A 23,127-nucleotide genomic window follows, 5' to 3' on the forward strand; every position below is an offset into this window, starting at 1 on the left:
ATGAAAAGGCATCCATCTTGAGGCCCTCTTAGCCCTGACTCAGTATTCTGAGTCATTGCCTTGAGATAGGTCTCTTGGCAGACACCCATTTTGAGTTAGTAGGGCAGAAGGAGACCCAGTTGTGAAAATATAAAGGGGAGCAGTACTATATCTAGAAATGTGAAAATTTTACATGTGCTGGCCTTCCCACAGTACTTTCTCATATGCATGACAGTAGCATAACAATTTCAATTACACAAATGTCTCATAGCTCATTAGAGGCCTAATAAGGAATCAAAATTTTGATCCTCACCCCACAAACTTATTCCATGGTGCATGCCTGCTCACCCTCCATAAAGGGGACTGTTTGTAAGGTCAAGTGGAAAAGGATAGTGACAACTGGAAAAACATAGCTGTAGTATTAGTGTAATGCTTTAGTTGAGAGCTTTGTGTTGCTAACTTTAACTAGCTTGAGATTTTGAAGACCAGAAAGTTGCATGAAAGACATGGTGTAGTTATTGGCCTGTTTGCCTTTTGGTTACTTGTCATAATAGTTGATGACTCACTTGTTGATGGAGATAACAGTGCTACATAGGCTGCCTACTTGCTCTCTGGTGTAGAATGGTAGTAATCAAATCTCATGCACCAGGGCAAAAAGTCTGTGGGGGTCAGGAAGACTTTTTTAAGCACTCCTAAGAGCCTAAATCCCTTTAGACCATGAGACTTATGCTGTTAAATCATTTTAAGCACTGCAACAGTGAGCACAGCAATGCCTAAATACCTTTTAAAAATCTGGGCCTAAATCTCTGTCCTTCAGTTCCCCATTTATAAACTGGTGGTGATATTTCACCGGGATGTTGAGGAGAAATTCATTAACGCTTGCGGTACGTTCAGATGCTACACTGATGGAGGGCCACATTGGAAACAACATCAATGAGATTAGAACCTCTAGACTCCAAATCCTGTGCTCGTGTTCTGTTCATGTTCTATATGAATGTAGGGCTGATGGTGCTGAGCATGGAGACATTAATGTATATCCAGTGCCTTGAACTTGTGAAGCACTGTTGACAGAAATGCAGTCAAGCTTTCGCTTGTGGATTGATAGTTATAACTACAATAAAAATTACTACTATTTCATACACAGTAATCCTCTGCTTCCCTGAATCAAGGTCCATGATTGCTTTCTCAGATATTCTGATGAGTGGGTGGAAGTTATGGCTGAGTCAGGCTGAAAGTATTTCCAAGTTAACGCTGAACTGTTTATGTGGATATATATGTACATTTTAAAGAGAGGGAAGGAATTGTATCTCTGCCTTCTCTATATTTAGCTGATACTCCCCCTCCTGCTTACCTGCCTCCGGAAGATCAGATGACACAGGATGGCTCACAGCCAATGGACACCAACATGATGGCACCCTCAATTCCCCCAGAAATAAACAGAGGAGGTAAAAGGCTTCTATATGTGTTGTTTTTTTTTTTCCTGCTTGGTTTCTAAAGTGCAAAGAGTCTCATAATTTTTTTTAAGCTGAATATTGATCTGGATTCATATTATTTAATGGAAATATGTAACTGTAGACAATAAGAAAAACTACAGGGAATGTGGTTTCCTTTTCCCCCACCCCCGCTGGGGGTGAAATTATACACTCTTATGAGCCTCTAGGTCTAAAAAAGTCTAAGTGACCGTACATGACTAAATTAAGGCATCGCCATGTTTTAAATGTTGACTTCCAACCAGAAGAATCCAAAAGCATATTACAAACTCTCATCTGTAACAATCACTGAAGTTAAACCGTTCTTATGGTAAAGCATAGTAATTGTGTGTAATGGCACAAGCACACCTGTTAACAGGCAGTGAAAGGTATCTATTATGATTATAGTGACTATTGAGACAGTGCTTGATGTTGTATGGTTGATATCCAATTGGTGGGTGGGTGAATTTAGAGCAGGGAATATAGCTGCCTAAACTGAGATTTGGTCAGGACACTGGCACTAACATCTTTACACTTGTGAAAAGTACTATGAATACTTTAATAAAAATGGTCAGGGTCTCAGTATGCTTTGTCTTCTGAAACACAGTACACCCAGCCAAAGTGCCTCCTAACCACCATGATATTGCACTGGCTTAGCTCTGATTTCTAGAGAAGAGCATGACAGTGAATTGCCAACACTCCTTCCTGCAGCATCTTGGGTTTTTCCTGGGAGCTTGGGGTAGGAATGTTTCCTTTCCCATGTAAGTAGTGACCTGGCATGACCCTGCTTAGCTCGTGAGATTGCAGCGTGAGGTGGTATTGCTGCAGGGAAGATGTGTTAAATTCTTTTCATTTTGTTTTACATCTTATGGCACAGACAACTTTTTACACGCGGCTTTTTAAACACATTGCAAATATAAACTGCTGAGTAAAGGATTTAGTGCATTCAACACATGATGAGAAATAGCCCCCTCTGAGAACACTTAGGCTCACAGTGCCGTGCATCCAGCCAGAGGAGAGAGTAGCAAGTTGAACGCTGTGCCAGAATGATTATAAAGATTACAAGCATATGAACACTTCAGCGATTGTTTAATTTCATTTGAGTTTTGTTGTTAAGCTTAAAATGTCTGGGCTCACAAATATATCTGCTCTTCTAATATAATTTATATCGGTTCCGTGTTCACTTATTTTCCTCCTTCAGAGTGAGCTTGCATTTGATCAGCACCATCTTTGGCATTGTCTGTTGTTTTGCTGATCTATACACGACTGTGTACTGGCCTCTGCAGCTGATGAAGGCCCAAAGTGCATTTATCAGTGTTTATACCTAACTCTGCAGACTTCTGCACATTTTTTCCCCTTGTAAATATGCTCTATCTGTGCTGGGGAATTTTTGCATCACATCTGAGACCCGTAACAACCAGAGGGAATGGCTTGCGTTTTTCTTTTCATCTTAAAAGAGCTTTCTACTTTGTGTTTGTTTTTTAAATCTTTTTTTCTTGCTAGTAAGTTGAATAGTCTCTTTTAATTCACTGTTTCTTGGGTGAGGGAAAAAGACATTTATTTCTTTGCTTATGCTTATATCTGTCTGCTCATTCTTTGAGCTCCTGTCTGTTTGCTGTGCCTATCCAGTGTCTAATTGCCCTCCTAAAAGGTCTGCTGTAGTTGTATAAAAACAGTTGTTTCAATAAACTTTTATGTTAAACATTTTAGTTGCAAATGTTTAGAAGCATGTTCTTTATGGAGATTTGTTAGTCTTAAGAGATTTGACTTAACAAGCTGCATCCTGTCACTGAAGCTGGGTAATTTCCATTGTTGGCCCATGCTGGGAATGGAGAGACAAAACGCACCTGCTCTGCATGACTTAAAGCAAACGTAAGGAAGTTAGTATGAAATCTGTGTGAGAGAGATATGATTCATTCTGTAAGAATGGCCAGCTGGCAAGATTTCTTCCTGAGTTTGAGAACTGGGGCAAAGCGGTAGCTTTGGTAGTTACTGGCAACTTAATTTGAAAGCAAAGTGTAGTAACCCCTTACTAATAATTAAAGGCTTCTTTTCTTTACAATGATTTGAAAAGGCTTAACAATACGGTGGCTTTACAGAAGTTAAACCCCTTTTCATGAGCATTTCCCAGCATATTCTTGGTCAGCAATGGACATCACACTAGAAAAACCCTGCACCAAGATTTTTGTCTCTCACAGTTTTCGTCGCTGCCGTTGCGTAGGCTACATACTTTCCTACTATTTATATCAGCTAGATAATCACATTTTAAATTTTTAAAATTCTGCTCATGTCCCTTTTTATCAGAAAAAAATCGGTGTATGAGAAACATTTTTCTAAGCAAAGGAAAGTATAGAATGTTGGTCTTAAAGTTAATGTTGGCATTGAGAATGCGCTGAAAGGAGAAACAAATTCCTGCAACATCATTGTCATTTTAGCACTTCGACTTGCATTTAGAGCTGTGATCTGCAGAGCTGCTATCTCAGATTCCTAAACTGTGTACTAAGCACATAAATAGTCATCCTCTTCACTTTAAAACCCTCACACACAGAACAGCCACATCCTATCTCCTCTTCAACCTCTTTTATTCCAATAAACCTCCTATATTCCACTTCCTGTGTATAATGTAATCTCATAGCCTTGTAAATTCCCAATTCCATATTATTTTTAAATTGTTGCATAATTATGGTCCAAAGTCTAAGCTTTCATTTATTTTTTCTTTTTAGAAAAGCCTCCTAGCCTTCTGATTGTGGGGGAAAAAAATCTGCAGAATCTAAACTGAAGCAGTACTGTCTGCTTGAGTTTGCAAAGAGTATGAAACAAATGCTCTGAGATGTGAAATTTGTTTATGCATCTCATTAGGGTGTTAACCCTGAAATCTAGCAACTACATGCACGTTGACTATTTCATTGCTGATCACTTTAATAGAACCGTCAACTGTAATGTACATATTTTTTGTTGTTGGATGTAGTGGCTGATACTGGGGAAGGTCGCTGTGAACCAACCCTATGGTCTGTAGGGCAGGGAAATGAAGAATTCAAACATCCCCTTCCCAAATTTTAAAGTAATTTCTGCACCTGCCCAGTAGGTGAGTGGGGGGGGGGGGGGGAAGATGCATTGCCTTCCCATATACAAAAGATTAATCTGCCATCTGGATACCAAAAACCCAAGCCATGTGTCACTCCTGCCTGCATGGCCAAAATCCCAGCTGTCTCCTAGGCAGTTGTGAAAACCTCCAGCTGTTCTGACAATTTCTGCTATGTGATTTCTCATCGTTAATAAAGGATTTTGTAACGTATAATATTTTAAAAGTTGGTAGCTCTGTAAAATAAACTGAGGGAGTACTTCACTGATTTGTCAACACTCAAGGTAGTGCTGATCTAGGTCATATGTTGCAAAGAACGCAAGGGTGCTTGATAGGTGTGGTAGCTGAGCCCATAACATGTTCTCTTACTTAAGTACCTGTTGCCAGCTCTGATATTTTTTTCCTATGTCTGAAGTTTTGCGAGTAATTTTATCTTAACTTGTATTTGTACAAATTCTTTCTTTGGCTCTGAAAAGTGGTTTTTTTTTTTTTTTTTAATAATTAAATGATAAATGAACTCCATAGAAGATGGCACTTAATTAGCAGTTATTTATCCAGAATTTCTCTCTGTGATCTTAAGCCAAAGCCTACAGGTTGCAGATCTTTAAAGTTCAGAAACATATTAGTTGCAGTGCCATTGATTGTAACCTTTTCTTTGTTTCTTTCCAGATGTTCAGGCAGTTGCTTATGAAGAGCCAAAACACTGGTGTTCTATTGTCTACTATGAGCTGAACAATCGTGTTGGGGAAGCATTTCATGCCTCCTCCACCAGCGTATTGGTAGATGGTTTTACTGATCCTTCAAACAACAAGAACAGATTTTGCCTTGGGCTGCTCTCTAATGTTAACCGGAATTCCACCATTGAGAACACCAGGCGGCATATCGGCAAAGGTGCATTTAGTTTTTCTCTTGTTTTGCTTTCTAGCTAAACGTGGCAATCTGGGCTTCTTGCCTTAAGGACAGACTATCATATATGTTATGAAGTCATGTTCTAATGAACACTGGCAAATACATAATTTCTTTGTCAAGTCCTGTACTCTTGTAAGTTCTCACCTATTGTATAATTGCAGGAAGCTTTCTATCTTCAAATCAGTTTTTTTGATTGTCTGCAGACTCTCATCAATTTTAATTTTAATTAGCACAACAGTTTAAGGCAGTTGCTTTCTCACACACAGCCTGGCTGTTGATGATTCTGGAAAGCTGAACTATATAACTGCAGACAGCTCTCTGAACAAAATCTTTTTTTTTTTTTCTTGATTAAAGATATCTAAATTGTCTGGCCCTTAAACTCCCTTAAAGGAGTATAGGCCTGCTAAAGTAATATTCCAAATACAGTTTAAAGAAGGGATTTTCAGAAGTCCAAAGGATAATTCATGGTATTCCTGTTTTCGTGCCTTTGACAGTCTTCTCCCAAAAGAATTGATCGTTATGTTTTTAATTTAGCTTCATAATAGTCCATTTTGAGGGGAATGTTGTCATGTAAATTAAATCCAGATTAACTTTATTTTAATTTTTGTGGTAGCAAATGTTGTGTTTGTACAGCACCTAGCAGTGGTATTGTAAAAGTACTTTGTTCATCTTTAGGCAGGGAAAAAATTCTGAAGATTCCCCCCCCGCCCCGCCCCAGAGAGAGGTCCTTGGAGCTTTGTAACCAAAAAAATGTATTTCAGGGGAAGGGTTATATTGCCTTTTTTATATTGATGCCCTATGAAATGGGTTTAGAGGGAAAGCTGTCTTTGAATGTCTCCCTACTCTTTTTTTATGCTTGGAGATCAGTTTCTTACAGTGATGTTGTTCTGGATCTCACAGGAAACGGTTTTGAAACTGAGCTGGTGCCTCAGGGAGATTAGTTTTCATACAGTTTATTATTCTGAAAAGCAACCTTTAGCTAAGAAAAGCTTTTTCCATGCTAGTACCTGTGCTGCTCCCAGGTTCATACTCAGAGGTTGTGCCACTAAGTCTTGTTCCTTCTCTTTTTTTTTTTTCCCCACCCCAGAAAGTATCTATGTACTTTATATAACACTTTGTTCATTTTCCATTTAAAACTATAAAAGTAAACTTTTAAAAGCAGCCTCGTTGCAAGCAAAGTTCTACTGAAACATTAACTGTACAGATACCAATCCTTCAAAAATTGGAAGTCAAATCCTAGTGAGGATAATAAGAAGGTGCACAAACTCTTTTACAACTTAAGTGTAAAAGTATAATAAGGCAGGCCAGGAAAGTTTTTGTCTCTTTAACAAGTTCTAACAGTAAGATATTTACATCAGAAACAGGAAGTCTGCCAAACAGGTGCCACTAAACAACTAAGGTGTTAAAGGAGCATGCAAGGAAGACGAGGCCATTGCACAGAAGCTAAGTGAATTATTTGCATTGGTCTTCACTGCACAGGATGTGGGTGAGATCTCACATCAGAATTATCCTTTTTGGGTGACACATCTGAAGTACTGTCCCACATCGATGTGTCCATAGAGAATGTTTTAGAACAAACTGATAAATTGAACTGTAATAAGTCACCAGGACCAGATGGTATTCATCCAGAGTTCTGAAGGAACTCAAATGAAATTGCAGAACTACTAACTGCAGTATGTAACCTATTGCTGGAAATAAGCCTCTCAACCAGATGACTAGAAGGTAGCGAGTGTAACACCTGTTTTTTAAAAAAGGGCTCCAGAGGTGAGTCTGGCAATTGCAGGCTGGTAAACCTAACTTTAGTACTGCTCAAATTGGTAGTTCAGTTATTTACTATAGTTTCTATCAGACACAGAGATTCATAGATATTTAAGTCACAAGGGACCATTATGATCATCTAGTCTGACCTCCTGCACAATGCAGGCCACAGAATTTCACCCACCACTCCTGCAAAAAACCTCTCGCCTATGTCTGTGCTATTGAAGTCCTCAAATCGTGGTTTAAAGACTTCAAGGCGCAGAGAATCCTCCAGCAAGTGACCCATGCCCCATGCTACAGAGGAAGGCGAAAAACCTCCAGGGCCTCTTCCAATCTGCCCTGGAGGAAAGTTCCTTCCTGACCCCAAATATGGCGATCAGCTAAACCCTGAGCATATGGACAAGATTCATCAGCCAGATACTACAGAAAATTCTTTCCTGGGTAACTCAGATCCCACCCCATCTAATATCCCATCACAGGCCATTGGGCCTATTTACCATGAATATTTAATTACCAAAACCATGTTATCCCATCATACCATCTCCTCTATAAACTTATCAAGAGATAAACATGATTTGTTGGGAAAAGTCAACATGGCTTTTGTAAAGAGAAGTTATGCCTCACCAGTCTACTAGAATTCTTTGAGTGTGTCAGCAAGCATGTGGGTAAGGGTGATCAAGTTGATATAGTGTACTTGGATTTTCAGAAAGCCTTTGACAAGATCCCTCACCAAAGGATCCTAAGAAAACTAAGTAGTTATGGCCTAACAGGAAAGGGCCTCTCATACTGGTTGAAAGATGGGAAACAAAGAGTAGGAATAAATAGTCAGTTTTACGAATGAAGAGGCAAACAGCAGGGTCCCCCAAGGATCTGTACTAGAACCTGTGCTGTTCAGCATATTCATTAATGACCTGGAAAAGGGAGAGAACAGTGATGTGGCAAAGTTTGCAAATGATGAAAAATTATTCAAGGTAGCTAAATCCAAAGCTGACTGTGAAGAGTTGCAAAGGGATATCACAATACTGGGTAACTGAACAACATAATGGCACGTGAAATTCTAGGTTGAGAAGTACAAAGTAATGAATGCTGGGGGAAAAAAATCCCAACTACACATATACAAGGATGGGTTCTAAATTAGCTGTTACCACTCAGTAAAGAGATCTTGGAGTCACCGTGGATAATTCTCTGAAAATTTCAGCTCACTGCACAGCAGCAGTCAAAAAGGCTAATGGAATGTTAGGAACTATTTAGGAAGGGATAGAAAATAAGACCGAAAATATAAGTCCACTATATAAATCCCTGGGGTGCCCAAACCTTGAATATTGTGTCCAATTATAGTCACCCATCTCAAAAAGGATATAGTGGAACTGGAAAGATTCAGAAAAGGGCAACTAAGATGATAAGAGTATGGAATGGCTTCCCTACGAGGAGGGACTAAAAAGATTAGGGCTGTTCAGTTTTAGAAACGATATGACGAAGGGAGGCTATGATAGAGCTCTATAAAAACATGAATGCTGTGGAAAAACTGAATAGAGAAGCATTTAACCTTTCCCACAATGCAAAAATCAGGGTCACCCAATGAAATTAATAGGGAGCAGGTTTAATACAAACAAGATGAAGTACTTTTTCACACAACGTACAATTAACTTGTGGAACTCATTGCCATGGAATGTTGTAATGGCAAAAGTATAGCTGGGTTAAAAAAAAGAGTTAAATAAGTTCACTGAGGATAGGTCTGTTGATGGCTATTAGCCAAGATGGTCAAGGATGCAACCCCAGGCTCAGGGTGACCCTATAAACCTCTGATTGCCAGAAGCCAGGAGGGGGAACATAGGGAAGGATCACTCCAACTGCCCTGTTTAAGACCGTTCCCCTGAAGCTCTGTATTAGCCACTGTTGGAGACAGGATGCTGGGTGAGATGGACCATTGATCTGACCCAGTATGGCCTTTCTTCTGTTTTCATGTTCTTATATAGAAATGCCATTTAAATCTCCCCCTTTGTAAGAAGAACAGATTCACAGCTTGAAGACGTGGCCACAGATTGTTTTGTTGTTAAGATGATATGGGAGTTATGTCCTCAGCAAAATTTTACATGGACCATACTATTAAATGCCATCAAGATTTTCTTTCTCAGAATTTGATTTACTTTAATACCTTCTGTGTGTTTTTTCTGGTTTTGCTATTTCACACTGATTATTCCAACAGTGGAGAACTTGAACCCCAAAGTTCGTAAAGTTTAAAAGCCTGTGTATAGGGTTCTGGGGGGAGAGATCTCTGGAGATTCCCCACCCCCCACCAATATCCCAGAGGGGTTTGCTGTCCCCTATAGAAAACGCCGAAGGCATGGGCTCAGATCTTGAGTGGTCCATGAGAAACCATTGGATTCATGCGGCGTTAAGCTGTTCCTCTGGACGCTGCACTGTGCTCTGGCTCCCTGGAAGTGCACCTCTGTTGAAGCTATCCTAACCGAGACTCATCCTAGCTAGTACATGCTGGAGGAGAATCCATCTTGGAGCTGTATTACTATTTTCCGAGGATTCTTTGTGCTGCTGGAAGGGGAACAATGTCTCTTCTCCCTACCCTGGGCCCAGTCAATCTTCTGTCCCCCAAATATGAACCCATGGGATCTGAGCAGATGTTCTGGCCCTGTAAATCTGTCATCTTGTACTGTTACAGTAGTTTTCTTCTGTGCAGTTTACAAGAAGTAAAACTTTAATGAACGGTTGATTTGAAAAACAAACTTTCGTGGAATCTGGAGGGACAGGTACAACAAAGCTTTAAGAGAGTCCTACTAGTGAGTGAAATATAATGTCTCTCTTTAAACTGGAGAAGCACAAAAGCATCTCCACAAAGATGTGTGCCAGACACTGCATGTGATATGAATTCATTTGACCTCTCCGTAACAAATACTTTTTCCTCTTAGGAGTTCACCTCTATTATGTTGGGGGAGAAGTGTATGCTGAATGCCTTAGTGACAGCAGTATTTTTGTTCAAAGTCGAAACTGCAACTACCACCATGGGTTCCATCCAACCACAGTTTGTAAAATTCCCAGTGGCTGCAGTTTGAAAATTTTCAACAACCAAGAGTTTGCGCAGCTTCTGGCTCAATCAGTGAACCACGGCTTTGAAACAGTGTACGAGCTTACTAAGATGTGCACTATCCGTATGAGTTTTGTAAAGGTAGGTAAGAGTTCAATTGGGCTTGTGTTTTGTAAGCAAAAGAATATTCCCTTTTGAATTTTGTTCAATAATCCTAGTGCAAACAGCTCCCTGCCTTATATTGGAGAAGTTCCCCTATCAACAATTACATTGATTGTAAATGTGTGTTATATTTTATAAACACTTTTTCTATAAAACAAAAGCTGTATGCATGTCCTTAAACATACAAAGCTATCTGTTTGGACAAACATCATTTTGTTGGTGTACAGAATTTTAAAATCAAAGGTACATTCTGTAGGTTCTTGGTTTCAGATTTCTCCCCATTACATTTTTTTTGTAGGTCTGATAATGGCACAGTTAAGTAGTTTCCATCATGCCTAGCAACTATTCTTACTGCCTCAATAGAATGTTACATTAAAAGAGGGGTGGGCAAACTTTTTGGCCTGAGGGCCACATCTGGATGGGGAAATTGCATGCAGGGCCATGAATGTAGGGCTGGGGCAGGGGGTTGGGGTGTGGGAGGGGGTGCGGTGTGCAGGAAGGGGCTCAGGACAAGGGGTTGGGGCACAGGAAGGGTGCGGGGTGTACAAGGGGGCTCAGGGCAGAGGGTTGGGGCGCAGGAGAGTGTGTGGAAGGGGGCTCAGGGTAGGGGGTTGGGGTGCAGGAGGGATTCTGGGTGTGGGATTTGGGGTGCGGGCTCCGGCCCGGTGCCACTTACCTTGAGTGGCTCCAGGGTGGCAGCAGCACGCAGCAGGGCTAAGGCAGTCTCCCTGCCTGCCCTGGTCCCGCGCTGCTCCCAGAAGTGGCCAGCTTGTCTGGCAGTGGTTCCTGGGGGTGGGGCGGGGCAGGCGGCTCCTCCCTGCCCTTGCCTGTGGGTACCACCCCCGAAGCTCCCACTGGCCATGGTTCCCTGTTCCCGGCCAGTGGGAGCTGTGGGGGGTGGCGCCTGCAGGCAAGGACAGTGCACAGAACCCTCTGCCTCCCCCGCCGCCTCCTCCAGGGCCCACAGGGACATGGTGCCAGCCGCTTCCGGGAGCGGCGAGGGGCCAGGGCAGGCAGGAAGCCTGCCTTAGCCCCGCAGCGCCACGGGGGTGGCAATCCCGTGGGCCGGATCCAAAGCCCTGACGGGCCGGATCCAGCCCATGGGCCACAGTTTGCCCACCCCTGCATTAGAATCATAGAAATGTAGGGGTGAGAAGGGACCCTGAGAGGTCATCACTTCAGCCCCCTGCACTGAGGCAGGACCAACTAAACCTAAATGTCTGTGACAGGTTCTTAAGAAACAGATTCCTCTGACTTCTTAAAAACCTCCCAAGGATGCGGATTCCACAGCTTCCCTTGGAGGACTATTCCAGTGCTTAACTACCCTTATGGTTAGAAAGTTTTTCCTAATGTCTAACCTAAATCTCCTTTGAAGCAGATTAAGCCCCTTGCTATTTGTCCTACTGTCAGTGGATGTGGAGAACAATTGATCTGTCATCTAACAACCTTTAACATATTTGAAAATAGTTATCAGGTCCCCCTCAGTTGTCTTTTTACACAACACTAAACATGCACAGTTTTTTAACCTTTTCTCATTGGTCAGGTTTTCTGAATTTTTAGCATTTTTGTGGCACTCCTCTCCATTTACCCAGTGTTTAGTCCACTTCTCCAAGAGTGTTTATGAACAGAGTTGATGCACAGTGGGTCAAGTTAAAGTTTGGTAATTAACAAGCAACTTTTCCAGGCTTTGTCTTTTCCATGCCCTTCAAATAACCACATTGTATTCAGTAACAATCTCCTTCTGTCCGAAGGATCAAAATTGTGAAGTAGTGGGCATTTCTTGGACAGAATAGCTGGGACTGTCATGTAAGTGATTGGAAGATGGGTAGCTTTGTTCCCTGGGGTCTGTCTGGTGATTAGAAATTCTATAAACAAAGTGCATACCGTTCTGTTCTCAGGGTACGTGTAAGGATTGTAGCAATGATGTGAGGGACAGAAATGTGGATCGGGATAAAAGGATCAGTGGTGTGAGGGACAGAAATGTGGATCAGTCAAATATTTCAAGACTGCCAAATTAATTGCACAGTATCCTAAAATGGTGGCTTAAAGGGATAAGGTGACTTCTTTGTGCACATGCCTTATGGGTTAATCTGAGGTTAATACAAAATATTTTTTTTTACTCTTGATTCCTGTGGTCCATCTACTGCCCCACAGCCTGTCCCAAAAAAGATAATTTACTTTATCAAACTACACAATGAACTTTGTTAGATTTCTTTCCAGATAATTAGTAAATCTTATAGCTGACTCAGTTTTAGCTAAAAGAGAACCCATTGGTGCTCGACCTGTTAATTTAGGAAATATCATCAGCCCATCTAGGATATGACCAGTGCCACCTCTCTCCCCCAAAATTGTCCAGTTTAACAACACCTTCTTGTGTACACTACTTTCTTCCATTGGCTGTTTTTATAGCTACAAGAGTGCCCGAGATGTCTTGGGAAGCTTTATCTGTTTCAGTACTCCCATCCTTCCTGTAAAGAAACCTTGGCCCTATCTGCATGGAGTAGATCAACCTTAATGTTGATCCATGATGTCTTGTTTTTATGCCTGTTAATTTGTTTGGCAGTGTATCTTCCCATCTCACTCTTTTTAGCCTTAGTACATGAGGTTTCTTCAGTCTTTTTCTAGAGGCTTTATGGGATTCCAGTAGCCCTTATCTTCAATCCTTTTACCTGTACCTCTCCAGAAGTGCAAAAATACACAAACGTGGTAGCCTCAATCCTGTTTGTATTTCATTGTTTTTAATCAGTTATACTTCCCTCTCCTCCAAGAGAATACTGCATCCTGCCTCCCTCCATGTCCTCTGAAAGAGGAGAGACTTGCGGGGAATCTTCAGTAGGACTAGGACTACCATGGGCAACACAAGAGCCATGGGTTTGGGAGTCAAAGAGTTTCCTTTTCATTTTAATGTATGTTCTGCAAAATGCATTGCTATATGAATCTGCTGTAGGACTCCCCTTTGAGTCAGTATAAACAGGTGTGAAAATGAATGTCACCTTGTGAAAAAATCAAAAGCAATATTTGCTTTGGGATTCATAATGGGACACATGGAGCCTTTCCTCTTCTAGGTTACTATTTCCTGTTCAGCCCAGGTCAGTACTGAGTGAAAGCTGAAGATGATGTTCACTGGCTGATGGACCTGAGTTTGTGGGCTTAATCCAGTTCCTAGTGCACAGATGTCCATTAGTTAAAAAAAAAAAAAAAAAATCCAGCCTCAGACTTTGCACTAATTACACCCTTGTGGCAGTCACACTAGAGAAGGCAAGGACCAAAAAGGCATGGGGGCTGAGCTGTCCACTCACCCTGTTTGTTTGCCCTAGGAAAATAACCTCAGGTTGGTAACTTGGTCAACAAACCCCCCAAAGGGCCCCTAGCTCCTCCACAGGTGTTGAAAACAGTTTGACTACTAGTATATGTTGAGCCAAACTGTATTTAATGCTATAGTATTCTAATATTCTGTTATGAAAGTAGTGCACGCTTTCTGCCGTGGTATTAAAAATGGTTTGGCCCCACATACTCTAATAGTCAGATTGTCTGCCTGTAAGGCCAAACCATTTTTAACACCCATCTCAAAAGGTGTGCACCACTTTCATTACAGAACGCTTTCTGCCATGGTGTTCAAAAATGTTCTGGTCCCCACATGCAGTGGTACCCGAACTGTTCAGTACCAAGGTCATTGGCGGGGGGGTGGGGAGAGATTGTTCATAGGTCGCTTCCCTAGTGTAGATGGAATCCAGAAGAGTGGTGTCTCAAGGGCAACATAGGGGCATACTGGCTGGGCGATATGGGGAAGCATGCATTACCATTGCCAAATTTGAAGTGAGACTTCAGTTTTCAAGTATCTGTCTGTCACCTAACCCAGATTCTCTTAAATCTGCTTCAGATTCACATGGGGAAATGTGGTAACATAACTCATGCAAAAATGGTTCCTCAACCGTGGTAACCTCCACCTGTGAGGCTAGGTTATATCTGTTGCCTTTGTACTATATAAAATGAGAGAGAAGCATTTTCCACTTCCTTGACATGGTAAAATAAGGTAAAAGTAATAACTTTTCTATGTGATTTTTGTTTGTAGGGTTGGGGAGCCGAATATCATCGCCAAGATGTAACGAGCACTCCATGCTGGATTGAAATACACCTGCATGGTCCCCTTCAGTGGCTGGATAAAGTTCTTACTCAGATGGGCTCACCTCATAATCCTATTTCCTCTGTGTCTTAAAGGGTCCCAAGCTTCTGCAGTTTGGAAACTATTGAGCCTTGCATGTACTTGAAGGATGTATGAGTCAGACACATTTATGAACTGGCAGCAGCTGAATAAGAGCCTTGATAATACTTGACCTCTGTGACCAACTTTTGGATTCAGGGAAAAAGCGCAAAAAAAAAAAAAGCCTTTAACACACTGTTGGTGTCAAAAATTTCAGTTTACATTGTACCCGTCTCTTGTAAAATTGATACATGCAAATTGTTTAGCAGGACTTTGTGTAATAGTTAGGGATGACCAAGCTAATAATCTTTTAGACAGTGTTCCCAAGGGATCTTCCTTGGCACTCTGAGGTTACCTTTCTTTTATATGTTCAGCATTCATTATGTTCTCTGGGGTTGATAGCCCATATTGATGAAGTCTGCTTTCCACAGGCTTTCTACAAAATATTTTAAAACCATTTGTCTAGTAATAGTTTGCTGTTTTCTTGAAAGAAAGAAATAATGGAGTGGGAGGTTTAATCATGGTCATGTGTAATAATCTTTATGAAATTGTGTACTGACCATACTGCTGTAAGAATAATGTTAGGTATGCTCTTTGCTAAATGTATGTACAGTGTATTTGAAAGTTTAGAATTAATTCGCTTGGACTAGAGGATTTAGGAATATTTGAATGGGGAAAAGGGGAGGGGGAAATGGCAATTGACATGCAGAATATACTGTAAACGTAGCTTGTTAGTTTAAAGAAATGAAACAGAGGTCTGAACTTTGCTGTGCATTTCATTAATTTTTTTTATAGTGGCTTTATCTTGTTAACTCTGATTATTTTTGCCTCCTCCCTCCCCCCAAAAACAGTTTATGTAGCTGGTTAATTCATATAGTTGAGAAGAAGGCAAAATTAATCATTCCTGCGGTCCTGAGACTGCAGCTCTGTATATTTCAAGACAAATTGTACAGTCTGTTCTTGAATTATTGAGCGATTTTAGGCAGTTTACATAAAAGAAGTAGACTTTTAATTGTGTAAAAGAATTTTGTTTTGCCAAACCTAGTAACTGTTAAATGTTTGGAGGATTTAAAAACCCTGTTTGGATCTATTTCAAACTTTTTTTAAAAAAATATTTTTAATTTTTTTACTGATTTTTTGTTTTGTTTTTTGTTTTCTGCTAATCTTTTATATTCACGTACTCTGTAGTACTTTAAGTACTTTTATTCCAAAACTAGTGGGTCGTCTTTACTGGAAGTTTTAAATAAAACCATTGTTATTGCTTACTTTGATTAATGCCTTGTCTTGTCTACTTCTTGGCAGCTTTATAACAACCCAGAAAAAAAGATTCTCTTGGATAATACTGCTTCAAATGGAAAAAAAATTTACTCTGCGTTTTAACTTCTGATGCAGCTTGGTAGCAATGTTAAATCAGTACTGGTGATGAGAGAATTTTGTGGAGGAGATGGATTTCTTCATTAGGTGAGAATAGAATAGATTCAGTAGAACTAATGTGCCCATATAACTTAATAGACTTTCACTGATTTCCCTTTGCCCCCCTTCTCCAAGTATGGAATATCTGCAGAAACCTTGTATACCTCCAGTGAGGACGGATCAGAGATTTGGGTCTAAACTGCCACTTTTCCACCCTTTACTGGAGACTTCTAACTGACTAAAATATTGGGAGCTCAGAGTCAGAAATTCCCCTAAGAATAGCACTGTTGCAAAATTATATTGGTCTCAGGACCTGCCTATGTTTAATGAAGGATTTAGGAGAAGGTATTGTTTGAACATACTTGGGACTGACACAAAGGAAAAGCATTTACTGGCTCTTTGTGTGAGGGCGAGATTATGGCATACGCTACCCACCTCTGGTTTCAAGCCATTTTGTTTGAGACCCATTGGAATTAAAGGTTTCAGAGTAGCAGCCGTGTTAGTCTGTATTCGCAAAAAGAAAAGGAGTACTTGTGGCACCTTAGAGACTAACCAATTTATTTGAGCCTAAGCTTTCGTGAGCTACAGCTCACTTCATCGGATGCATCCAATGAAGTGAGCTGTAGCTCACGAAAGCTTAGGCTCAAATAAATTGGTTAGTCTCTAAGGTGCCACAAGTCCTCCTTTTCTTATTGGAATTAAAGTGCACCCACAGCAGCTTCTTATGCCATTCTCTGGCACAATGGACAGCATCTTTTTTTTCCCTGGGTTGTGAAGTGCTTTAATTTTTTATTGTTTGTCCCCCCATTGTCATTTCCCCCACACATGCTCTCACCCAAAGTCTACAAGATGCTTCAGGTGGGGGAATAGCATCAGGCTGCCCCTGTTCTGCTCCGTACAGTGAGCCAGAAGAAGCAGTGGGAGGGGAAATAGCTTTCCAAGATCCATATGCTGCTTTATCCACAGTAGTGGGAGCACTGGAAAGTGAAGAGCTGGATAGATCTGAGGTTATGCAGTCGCCTCCTCTTGATTTCTTGTCTTTGATTCTGTTCCTGCCTTAGACTAGTCTGGTAGCCTCCTTCCCCAGGTAGACAATTGCTTTGAACTGCAAAGCCTTGGTGGCAGGATTCTGGAAAAAATGTCTGAACTAGTGGTAAATCTCCCCGGGGCGGGGAAGAAAGACACAAACCCTAGCAATCCTTGTGATCAGCTGAAGAAAAATGCACCATTGCTCAGGGAGAGGAGAGCAAATAAGATGTTAAACTGTAATTAACCCTGGGGTTAGAGAATAATATTGTCAGCACTTGTATTCAGTCTCTCATCTCAATTCAAATGTGACAGCAAAGATCCAAAAAAGGGCACTGTAAAAATCTTTGGCGGCATTTGTGGGAGGGAAGTTTTCATACTAGCAGAGACAAGGGAAATACACTGATCTAGTTTTTGAAGGAAGTAGGATCTGGTGTGTGGTGAGGGGTTAATATAGTTGGGGTAGGTAGCACTGCCTATTAAGGTTGCCAGACACTTTCCATTATTAGACCCTTCTGTCAGTTGCTTATAACTTTGCCAAACTTAAACTCTTTGGACTTAAACTTTCCATGTCAGGTGTCTGCCTCATGCTAAACCTTTTTGGAAAGTCTGGCATTTTTGAGAATGAGGCTATGGAAAAATAGTTTGTTTTACCCATGATAAAGTCTTGAGAGCTTTTCTTTGAAATGCTCTAGTGTCCCCATGCTTTGGAGCAAGGACTCAGAATTTGGCAAGGGCCTGGCTTTTGTGTCCAAGATGTTCCTTTTTGCCATCCCAGTGAAAATATCCAAATGTTGGCCTAGTTATAAGCCTTTGAAAAATCCACAATTTGTGCATTTTCCATAGGAACTCCCCCCCCCCCCCTTTTTTTTTTTAAAAGCAGCTAAAATTTCCAAAGTTTGTCCTCACTGACCTTACACCATCCCCCTCACAGTTCCTGGTGCCAACTAGACTTTGTATGTGCCGTCCCTACAGAGCAGCGAGGCATGCTCCAGCCCAGGGCTATGGAACTCAGAAGGACTTTTCCTGAAATTGCTGCTCTGGGCCACGGTGGGACTGGGCACCAGAACTGAGCAGGGAGGAGCCTATCTCTCCTGTGCTTTCAGTTGCTCCACTCCCAGCTGGCAGTATGGAGGAGAAAGTGCCTGATATAAATGCAGAGGCAACAACAACAAACTTGGATGGGAGAGGGAAAGGAGTAGGTGGTGAGTTTGGGACTATGGGAGAAAGAAATAATGATTCGTAGTTGGAGCAAGGGAGGCTGACTTGAAGTAGGAACCAGTGTGGGAAGGGCGGGGGTGGGGGGGGTGAGAGGTGAGAGCTCTGACAAGGAGTTGAGGCACTGGGGCAGAACTGGGACTAGCTGGACAAAGACACTGGATAAAGAAGTTTGGGGTGGGAGAGACATTGAGATTGGGTGAGGAGCCTGGAGAAAAGGAGATTGGGACAGGGAGCACAGCAATCTTAATTCTGGCATTTCCTAACTTGAATGCTTGACTTTGTAACCTTAATTCTCTTTTACTACAGTTTTTTGTGTGTAATATATAAGAACAAAAAACAAATTGTGTAGCCTAGAGGAGGCCAGTTGGATATTTTCTTTCAGCCCCCTAAAAAAAAGCAGGCCCTAGGTGTAAACCATGCCTAAATTTTTGTTTTTACTAGACTTCCTCATATTGGAATGCTGCTATAATGAAGCTTTAACATGTTATAAACCCAGAGCCTGATTCTCCACTCAGGTATGCCACTGTAATTCCGCTGACTAAATAGTTACGCTGGCATAAAACTGGTATAATAGGGTGGGGAAGAGTGAGGCCTGGATCTTACTTGTGTAAATAAGACTGAGCTGTGTTGCAAAGGCTGGGGCACAATCATTACATGGAGCTTCATAAGAGTAAGACATTGTGTAGATGGGGCCTAAAAGGTAATTCAATTAGAATGGATACAAAATACTATTTTGCCTCTTTTTCGTTTCGTTTTTGTAGCATGTAAAAAAAGCCTGTAAGGTGGTGTGCTGGATTGTTAAAGGTGTGTGTTCTGCTTGTTTTTTACATTAGAAATTCATTTCCTGTCTAGCCTGGAATCCACTGATGACTAGAGAACTAGTGAAATGATGTGGTGATATCACAAGAATGAGAGTGAAAGCTGAGCATTGGAGACTTGAATGTGTGTTTAGTCAGATGGTTTGAAATTTTCTTTTTCAGTGTGAATGCTTAAGTGAATTACCGTTTTAGAGGTTATTGAATCAATCCTTATTGGTTTAATAAAGGTTTGCAAACTAATGGTCTATATAGTCTAAGATGTCCAGAAGGTCTTCCAGGTATTTTATTTTAGGGAGATCAGAATTTGATTTTCCTGATGTTTCAGAAAATTTAAAACAAAAACAAAAAAAACAGACTTTTGTTTTTTCCAAAAACAATTCAGGCACTTATATATATGTGTGTGTGTGTGTGTGTGTGTGTGTATATATATATATAATATGTGTGTGTATATATATAATATTATAAAATATTTAGAATATATTTTATATATATATTATTATATTTATATAAAATAAACAAACAATAATGGACATAAACCTAATTCTTAAATCTGGACACACAATTTCTGGACACATTTAAGAGGGAGTGAATGATACTGCTGAATAAATGTGATCTTTTCACTCTTTCCAGCCCTCCAATCTCTGTGCTGAGATGTTCCCAACAGCTGCATTTGTTGAGAGGTATATTCAGTATTGCACTTGATGGTGGCCTTTGTAAGCAGAGTAATATTACAATAAGTGATGCACAGCTTGAGAACAAGATTTTTTCCATTTGGATCAATCCAAACAAGTTTTGGAGAACTCTACAATGATCTTGGACCAAAGGGTGGTTTCACTGGGAGTTCTTGACTACATTGCACCGTGTAACCTTTCTAATAATCAAAAAGATACCTTTGCTAGTATTTTAATAATACTTTTACAAAATGTATAACATTTTTTTCCAAATAGTTTGGGATGTCTGAGGCAGTGGGAGTGAGATTTGTCTGATGTACAATTTGATGAAGATATAAGTAACTTGGAAGGATTTTGAAACCTCCTTTGGAAAGCCTTCCTTTTGAAAATTTAAAACAAATAGTGTTAGTGTTCCCTTATATATTTGAAACCTGTCTTCCTTCCTTCCATATTGAAGTACTGTATCAGGGTTCTTAGTCTCCTGATGTCACTGCTGTTTTATAATCAACTGCATTTTGAGGCCCCATCTCTTTGACTATATTGCAGTAATTCTCCAGCACGGCTATTCCTAAACTTGAATTCAGAAATGCATAAAATGTGTGCTGTTTGGAGCACAGTCTCATTCAAAGATTTTGACTGGAGCTATTTTTGTAGGTCACAATCTTTGTGACATCGCCTTCAACTACACCTTCTCTTAGCGATTTCTGCTGCTATTTATTTGTAATTGTAGTGTATGTCAAAAACACATACAATACAGAAGGCCACTAATCTGTTTTTAGTCTGGCCTTGGTATCCTGTTTGCCAGGGCACTAAAATCAATCCTCCTTCTCCTCCTACTATGGTCATGCTTTCACAACTTCGGTTGTCTTTTTCTAACTGGAATGAATGTAAATGGTTTTATTCTCTATGGCTATTTCTTTTCCCATTACAGAACTGTTTATACATTTCTTCAGCTTTCCAAAGGCTTTGGACATCTCAATGTTGTGACCTTTTGCGTTATGAACCTTTCATGGTATGCACCATTCGTTTTGGTGGGGGTTTTTTTGTATTGTCATATTCCAAATCCCTGTTCACTCCTTTGCGAGTTACTAGTGTTTTCATAGTCTGATTTATTAATTACTTTCTGGTTCCTTCTGTTCAGCACACTAGCCTCTTGTTCAGCTTCTTGAGATTCATGATTCAGAACTGTGTGAACTGGCAGTCACCCTACTTTGGGTGTGTGCCTAAATATACAGTGTAACTCGTACCATCACCAGTCATGGTATAGCAATATATCTTTCACATGCATCTCACAATTCATTTTGCACACGGCTATATTGCATGTGGGGAGAGAGAAGTAAGCGGGCGCTTAAGTTCAGATTCTCCCTTGCTGTGCCTTATGCTCTACAGATCACTCAAGGCAGACTTTCTACCACATCATTCTGGGGTCACTGTCATTTTACCCTGTCTATCTCTGAACCACCTTTTCTCTACTTCATGGCTAATCCATTCCCTTGTTTTGTCCAACTCCTTCCACACAACTCTCTTTTTGCCAAATGGTTTTCTCATAAGTGCTGGATAGCATATGTTCCAGTCAGACAACAAGGCTTTAAAGTGCAGTTGCCAAAAGGCAGATGACGAATTACAGATTTCCATTGGTTCTGGAAACCAACCAGATAAAGATGCAAATTTCATAGACACCACATTTGTTGCTGCTTTACCCCGTCCAATGAAGGAGGAGGATCCCTGTAATTTTATCTTAGTTTTGCTCTGGGTTATGTACCAGCTCTCATTTTAAAGGTCATTTTCATTTTAAAGCCCTTTTTCCAGTAGTCATCATTTTATTTTCATCCAACTGAAACCACGTGAGTTGTCCGCCCATATGCACAATTTTTGTTTGTGTTCAGTGGTTTGATTCCCTGCCTGCTGCCTCCAGTTTTACAAACAAACTCTGTCTTTCCTTAGACAGGTGACTTGATTGCATTTTTCCCCCCAAGTTTTTTTTTTAATGACTGAGTTAATCACTTTGACAAGCAGCTACTACACATGTCATAGTCTCGCTAGTTGCAAACAATGTTGTTAATTCACTGAGAGAATACCCTTGCAGCTCCATTTGTATTACACTGAGTTTGAAGGGGCCACAGTCCTGTACAGTACTGTTCCAGTGAATGGAAAGGGGAGTGGTGTTTTCACTAAGATTTTAGTCTTGCATCTCCATCTATAGCCATTATGTTGATGAAAACGCTATGGTAATATCAATAGATATTTTAATTTGTTTTCCCTATGCTGCTGGTTTTAACAAATGTTATAATTTTAACTGGGTAACTTAAATGGGCACAAGCAGAGAATTCAGATTTATGATAGCCAGTCCATCCTTAAACTTGTGTTTATTTAAAAAGGAAAAAAGTGTGTTCTCTTTTTAAAGATAGTGTCTTGAAAGCCATCTAGAAGTTTATTTTAGAAACGGACACTTCCTATATACCAATCAGTTTCCCCTTATATGTAACCATCAAGGCGGAGTTCAGGATTCTGTGTTCTCCTTACCATGGCTGTAAACCCTACCACATCTAAAGCTGTATCTACACTACAAAATTTGGTTGACTGAAGTCTTGGTGGCTTACAGCTGCCAACTTTTTATGTTGCTTGAGTACATGCACACTTGGCTGCCTGTGTCGTGCTGTGTCCTCACCACGAGTGATGGCATCGACAGAAGATGTGGTGTCTCTCAGGTACAGTGTACCTTGCACTGCTGTCTGGGGCAATGCCTTGTGGGACATTTTTGCTGTGCTTTTTGAGATACCAGCAATTCACTCAAGGATTTCTGTGAACCTAAGAGTCAGTTTCCCACAGGGTCATTTTCTTCATCCCATAACATTTATTCCATCACATAATTTTTTAAATTCTCACAGTTCCACATGCCACTCTTCGGTGGTTGCCATCTCTGTGGCAGAAGCATGGACCCTGTATAGCTCAGCACAATGCTCATGTCTTTTGCAAATATAGGATGCCACAATTCTCCTTTATCTGCAGAAGAACAATTACCACTACCAGTGGTGCAGTAATGAAGATGAGATGCCTGAGGATGATGTATGGATGAAGGAGACAGCAAATAAAAATAGGTTGGTGCAGGCATTCATGGAGAGGCATGATGGACAGGTACTTCTGGTCCTGAAAAATTAGCACTGAGTGGTGGGATCATGTTGTAATGCAGATCTGGGATGAGGAGCCGTGGCTGCAGAACTTGGAGATGCAATAGGCCCCATTCCTGGATCTGAGTGCCAAGCTTGCCCGAACCCTCCAGCGTTGGGACAACAGAATGAGAGCTGCACTGACAGTGGAAAAGTGAGGGGTAATCATGGTCTGGAAGCTTGCAATACTAGATTGCTATTAGTCAGTGGG

At 40.8% G+C, this 23,127-nt stretch overlaps 1 protein-coding gene across 3 annotated transcripts in view; it reads left to right on the top strand.

Annotated features, from left to right (window-relative positions):
- Positions 1 to 15,829, top strand: part of SMAD1 (SMAD family member 1) — a 70,447-nt gene extending 54,618 nt beyond the window's left edge. For all 3 annotated transcript variants that reach the window (XM_074950945.1, XM_074950944.1, XM_074950946.1), the window contains 4 exons: positions 1,308 to 1,424; positions 5,200 to 5,421; positions 10,122 to 10,378; positions 14,472 to 15,829. In XM_074950945.1, coding sequence (XP_074807046.1) covers positions 1,308 to 1,424; positions 5,200 to 5,421; positions 10,122 to 10,378; positions 14,472 to 14,615 — 740 coding nt within the window. In that variant the 3' untranslated portion in view covers positions 14,616 to 15,829. The remainder of the gene's footprint in view (positions 1 to 1,307; positions 1,425 to 5,199; positions 5,422 to 10,121; positions 10,379 to 14,471) is intronic.
- The last annotated feature ends 7,298 nt before the right edge of the window (positions 15,830 to 23,127 follow it).

The sequence above is a fragment of the Natator depressus genome, chromosome 4 (genome assembly GCF_965152275.1).
Source record: "Natator depressus isolate rNatDep1 chromosome 4, rNatDep2.hap1, whole genome shotgun sequence".
NCBI classification, from domain to species: domain Eukaryota; kingdom Metazoa; phylum Chordata; order Testudines; family Cheloniidae; genus Natator; species Natator depressus.